Below are 6,000 nucleotides of genomic sequence, written 5' to 3'. Positions count from 1 at the left end.
TTTTTGTGATCGATCCCTTTCTAAAGAAGTATTCAGTCAGATATTTGTCTTCAATCTCAATTCTGTCTTCCATTGCATGAATTCTACTCCTTTGCCTTTTCAATTTGTTATGAAATTTAGTATTAATCTTCTGGATTTCTATCTATAGATTTTGTATCATTTCTAATGTTTCATTTATTTTGTCATCTTGTTTCTGTATTTTCTTCTGAAATTGTTCTAGGCTTTTGTCTGTGTTTTGCTTAATTTTGTCAGTGTTTTTCTTGATCAGTCCCTGAATCCTTTGAAGATACCTAATTCTTTTGAATTCCTTATCAGGGATTTGCAGTGCTCCTTCTTCCTTAGGGATGTGTTCTGGGTCTGTATCTTGCTCCCTTGTTTATACCACTGTATCTTGCTTCTTTGTGTGGACTGTGATGGTCTGTTGTGTCTGAGACATTGTGACATTGTTGTACTTAAATCTCTGTTAACTGTTTGTAAAGAGCAGTTAAGGGTGAGTCAGGCTCTTCTTGCTGGTCGTTTATCATTGGCCAGTTGGAGAAGGAAATGGCAGCTCTGAGTGAGTGGAGGTGCAGGAGGTATGGGTGTGGTTGCGTTGGATGGGCACAGTTGCTGTCCCACTCAGACAAAAACAAGAATAAAAAAAACATCAAAAAAGTAAAAGCAAGTGGACAAAAAGCACACTGCATAAACACACAGGAACAATCACCAAAAAAAGAAAAGAAGAAAAAAAAAAAAAACCCATAGTATCTGGGGAGGGGACAATAAGAGAAAAGAAGTGGAGTAGGAGAATAATGAGGAAAAATGCAAAAAGGAAAACAAGGAATGGGGAGAACCACAAGAAACAAACAAATGGAAACCAGGAACAGAGAAAAAGCTGCAAACTAGAACCTGGGAAAGGAAGAATAAAGAATAATAAAACGTATGAAAATAATAATAATTTTAAAACAGACAAAAAACTGAACAAAAAGGAAAAAAAAAATCTGGGCAAGGTGAGGCAGGGCACACAGGCTTGTCGGAGCACAGACTGGGATGGAATTCCTGCTGGCCCAGAAGGTGCATGGGGGTGAGGGATGGCCACGCCTCCATTCACCAAGAGGGTGTGGGATATAATAAGGGAAATACCGCACCTTTCCAGTCGTTCATGTCCAGAATGCCCTTGTGGTCCCTGGCAAGTAGAGCCTATTCTTAGGTCCGTGGAATCTGAGAGAACACTTTTGCTTTAAATATCCAAGATGGTCAAACCACTTGTAAACATTCAAACTGGCTGCACCCTCCAGGCTCAGCCTGTCTCCCTCTTCGCTGCTTCCTCTTTTATTCACCAGCTACCAGTGCAGTCCTCCGTTTAGCCCCTGGCTAGTAGGGCTGATTTTTAGGTTAATTCTTAGGTCCTAACACCACTTGGCAATATCCACACTGTCTGTGCCCTCAGGATCACTGCCAGAGTGCAGTTCTCTGTGTTGTCTCCTTTTTTGGTGTTTTCATGCAGGTTCTTTTACTAGTTGGAGTTCAGTCCACTAGCCCACTTCTGCATCCTTCCTTTCAAAGCTCAGGGCTCCAGGATTATCTTCTATATCTGTGTTAATTGGTTCCCCTTTTCTTTGTTAAGAGGGTCTGTGTAGTTTTGTCTGCCTGTTCCACCATCTTACCTGTGATCCATTCGCAAATTTTATTTTGTGACATTGATTGCAATCCCCATGGTATAACAGCATTCTTCCCCATAACTCCTTATTTAATTTCTATTTGTCCTTCTTTCCTGTTCCTTCCTGCCTGTTGAGTTTATCCCTGGGTTGACGCTACTCTTTTGATCTTGTATGGTTGATAGAAAAGGAGTGCGTACCTCCCTTACTGTTCGCCTTAATACCTGTCTATTGTTTGGCCAAAAGTTTAGCCGCAGGGGTGAGTTCAGGCTTGAAGGGTGTCTGAGGACCATAGGCTTGGGGATTCCATCAGTCTCTTTCAGACTGGCAAGCCTGTTTTTTTTTTTTTTTTTAATTGAGTTTTGTTCCACATTTTCTCCCACTCTATCCAGGACCTTGTATTGTGGTCCCTTTCAGAACAGTCAGCAGTGGTAGCTGGCACCGTCTAGTGGTCTCAGGGTTGTGGAGGCTGGGTTTTCTTGGGACTGTTTACTCGCATATTTGATTTTCTTCACTCCTCTTTGCTCCGGATGGGGAGAGAACAATAGTTGCACCTTAATTGGCTACTCACCACAGTAAGATGTAGAACACTGTCTTGGTAGATTATGCTATGCCAGCTGACCTTAATGTCCCTAGAAACTATGGTGCTGATCCCCCAGAGCCAGTGACTCATTCCCTCAAGGTGTCTAGTTATGACTAAGACGTTTTCTTTGCCCCTTTTTTGCTCTACTATAAAACAAAACACCAAACTCACTGCCACTGAGTCAGGTCCAACTCATAGCGACCCCTCCTTGGGTTTCCAAAGCAGTATCACTATGGAAGTAGATTGCCCAGCCTTCCTTTGAACTGCTGGCCTTCTGATTGATTAGCAGTCAAATGCCTTAGGCACTGTGCTACCAGAGCTCCCTTGCTCTACTATATATATATGGATATATTTATAGCCAGGCCATTCTGAGGCAAAAGCAGAGTTTGGAGGGCCTGTGCCATCTACATAAACCCTTTCCCTCAAATGGCCCTTGAGGCTGACACCAGGTGAGCCATCTTTTCAAGGTCCATGCTTCCCAACATGCATGCAGTACATGGCTACAAAGGATGAAGGAGAAAGAGGAGGCAATTTTAGGAAATCTTTTATTACATACTGATTTTTAAAAGAAAACATTGGAAATGTATCTTTTGTGAGAAAAGGAATACAAATGGCAGTGAGACGTTTTAGCTGCTAGTGAAAGAACAGGGTTATTTTCAGTTACGACTTTAAAAATCGTGTCATTAAAGCCAAGTATATAACTGATTAAGGATGTGATCTTGCAGAAGATTAATAGAAAAAGTGTTTTTCCCCTAGGAAACCACACTATTTGGTATGATCAAACCACAATGCTGGACACTGGAGGGCCAGGCAATTGGAAGGCTGACTGTCTTCAAGACAGGGTGTAAGACTGGGCCCCCAGTCCTGCTGGGTACCCCTGGCCAGCTCTACTTTGGGCCAGAAAAGGGGGTAAAGGCCTTGTCACAGCCAGCCATGCATGCTTCAATTTCCTCCACAGTGCGAGGCACACAGGTCAGCAGCTCCATGCCGCTGTCGGTCACCACGACATCCTCCTCAATGCGGACCTGGGTCAGATGGACAAACAGAGAGACACTCATTATTACTGAGCTGCCCTCACTAGAGGGTAGTATTTGACAGTTCCAGTCTGACTCCCACCACTATGTGCAAGAAGCCCTTTCTAAGGAGTGGCCACAATTCCCTGTGACATAAGAGGCTGGCTCTGTGGATGACCACTGAAGGAAGGCTCCACCTGAGGGGTCATCTGCTCATGTCACCTACCCACCCCAACCTCAACCTTGCACCTGGCTAGGCAGAAGAGCCCCTGGATTGTGTAGGGGTTTTGTGGAATCAGTGTCCTTTCCTGATAAACTACAAGAAAGGGGCAGGCCGGGCGCTTCTCCAGTGAGGAAGTTAAGATTGTCTCTCCTCCCACTCGGGTTCATCTTGGGCCAAAGAATTGATAGGCAGCTGGCATTGAGGGTGGGCATTCCGGGAGCAAGAACACTGGGCCATAGGCACTCACCCCACCAAAACCACGGAAGCGCTGCAGGACCTCGCGGTTAAAGAAGCAGGCGCGGGCTGGGTCTGCCAGGGCCTCGTCCAGGAGATGGTCAATGAAGTAAATGCCTGGCTCCACAGTGAGCACCATGCCTGGCTCCAGGTGCCGTGTTGTACGCAGGCTCCGCAGGCCAGGCTCATCAATGCGATCTGTTCCCTACAGGGAGCCAGCACAGAGAGGACCCAGCTGATGACTTCTAGGCCTTAGACCAAGGAGGGTGTTAGCTTCAGGCAAGGGCACTGTCTCATGCGGAGATGGATGGGCAGGGAAGAACATATAAGCTGACCCTTCCTCTGCCCAGTGCGCAAGTCTGCGTAAGAGGGATGGCTCCAGCCACAGGGGATCTTATGGAAGCTGTAGGTGAGGCTTTCTGATCCTGAGGTCTCAGGCCAGACACTCCTGCTGTGCTGGGCCATGGGCACTTCTGAGAAGACACTCCACTCTGTACACACTCCAGATTTCCCATCACTATGAACAGAACTGCCTACAGGAGGCCTACGGGTACCTACTGGTGGGTGCGCACGTAGGGAAAGCTGCCCAGGCTGGCCCATGGGGCTGGCTCGGGGTCTGCCGCCCATACCCAGGCCCCTTTCCTGACTAGGAGCATAGCATAAACAATGCCAGTGAAGCCAAAAAAAGCTCTTAAGGACATTGCAAGGCCTCCTGGGGCTACATCTTTCTTCCCAAGCAGCTCAAGTGGAAACCAGCCCCAAACGTGCCGGTCCCAGCTCCCCGTGGCCAGGCCCCAGGCTTTCTGTGCAGTCTTCCAGGAAGAGGGACAGGTGCTGTCATTAGGATGGGCCTGCCAGCACCAGCTCCAGCATGTACACGCATAAACATGTATAGCCATGTGTATCCACATGTATATACATGGCCCGGGGATGGCTCTCAGAGATTCCAGCACAGCCTCTGTCTTTCCCATGAGGTGCTGGCTCCAACTGCACCCAGGAAACAAAGCTACCAGCTCTTGAGGAGATGTGGGTTGTTGGGAGCACCAGCCTCTGCTCGAGGACACATTCATTCTGGGCCTGTCCACTCACACAGAGGTACAGCTGACAGGGCTGCCCTAGGGTGTGAGGGCAAGTAGTGTCATAGGGCTTGCAAGTGTCCTGGCCTTCCCCAGGCCCTTGTGGTACCTGCCTGTCCTGTGGCCAGGGCCTCCAAGCCTGTGAACAGCAGGCAAGCTTTCTGGTCAGGATCTGAGCTTGCCCTGCTCCCCTAGGAAGTCAGGCTGCTGGAGATGGAGCTGTCAGTTCTGATTGTTTAGGGGCCAGAACATCAGATTTCAATTAATGGTTCATGTAAGGTAACCAGAAGCAGGCTGGCTCAGCCTTTTGAGGCTGGCACTGCAGGGGAAGCTATGTGACCATGGTTCCGTGAGGGTGGGGAATAGCCACCCTGACCAGCTATGAGCCAGGCCAAGAGAAGACAAGGAGGGGAGGGACATCAAGGCCCCATGGTCCTGCTGGGTCAGGGGTCTGCCTGTGTCATGTTCTTGGCACAGATGCCTGTCTGGGGAGGTAGCTGGCACCACAATACTTTCTTCTGGGCCTTTGGCCTGCAGGAGCTGGTAGGAGGAATGACAGCCCAAGTGCTATGTGTCCCTGTGGGATAGAGTGGGGGCTTGTCTTTTGCTCAGAAGCTGCTTATTAGAGTTGGGAGACCTGGGCTCTCTGCTCTAGGAGTTTCCCGCCCCATTTGGCATCCCTCTTTCTGTCCCTCACCTTCATGCTATCATCCTCAAAGTGCTCATCCCCTTCTCTCTGCTCCACGGTTGTCAAAGCCATGGACCTGACAAGGTCGTATCCCTCTCTAAGTCATCTTTCAGCTCCTGTCTGCCCCTAGGTGAGCTTCTCTGTGGTACGGATAGAGGGGAGGAGGCAAGTTTGATGAAGGAGAAAGACAGGTCTCCTGCCTCCCAGAAACATTTAGGACCAGCACTCAAATTAGGGGCAGGGGGAGAGATCCCTGGAGCCTGAGAGAATATACCTACCCCAGCTCACGGACAGTTACCCCTTCCAAGCATTAGCCCCATGCCAAGAACAGGGCCTAGCCTAGGTGTGCCTGGGAGACCAGCCCTGTGGCCAGAGCACGGTGGTAGTGGTGGTGGGGGAGGACAGAGTGGAGTGTCGGTCCCATGAAGGGAGGCCTTGCCCAGAGCCCTCTCTGGCCCTGGTACTGCAGCCCTGGGTGGGCGGGCAGGGGCGTGTGCCCATGTGTGCCCATGCCAGCCTCTGCTGGGACAGAGGACTTGATGAGGC

At 49.1% G+C, this 6,000-nt stretch overlaps 1 protein-coding gene across 1 annotated transcript in view; it reads right to left on the bottom strand.

The window, feature by feature from the left end:
• Positions 1-3,107: 3,107 nt before the first annotated feature.
• PEPD (peptidase D) overlaps positions 3,108-6,000 on the bottom strand; it is a 210,743-nt gene continuing 207,850 nt past the window's right edge. Inside the window, exons 14-15 of the mRNA XM_007957826.2 lie at positions 3,704-3,895; positions 3,108-3,245 (exon numbers count right to left, since the gene is read on the bottom strand). Coding sequence (XP_007956017.1) covers positions 3,108-3,245; positions 3,704-3,895 — 330 coding nt within the window. The remainder of the gene's footprint in view (positions 3,246-3,703; positions 3,896-6,000) is intronic.

Source organism: Orycteropus afer, unplaced genomic scaffold (assembly GCF_000298275.1).
Source record: "Orycteropus afer afer isolate SDZICR_OR568_19922 unplaced genomic scaffold, OryAfe1.0 scaffold00803, whole genome shotgun sequence".
Taxonomy (NCBI): Eukaryota; Metazoa; Chordata; class Mammalia; order Tubulidentata; family Orycteropodidae; genus Orycteropus; species Orycteropus afer.
The sequence above is the reverse complement of the archived record's forward strand: the minus strand, read 5'-3'. Positions and strand labels throughout refer to the sequence as shown.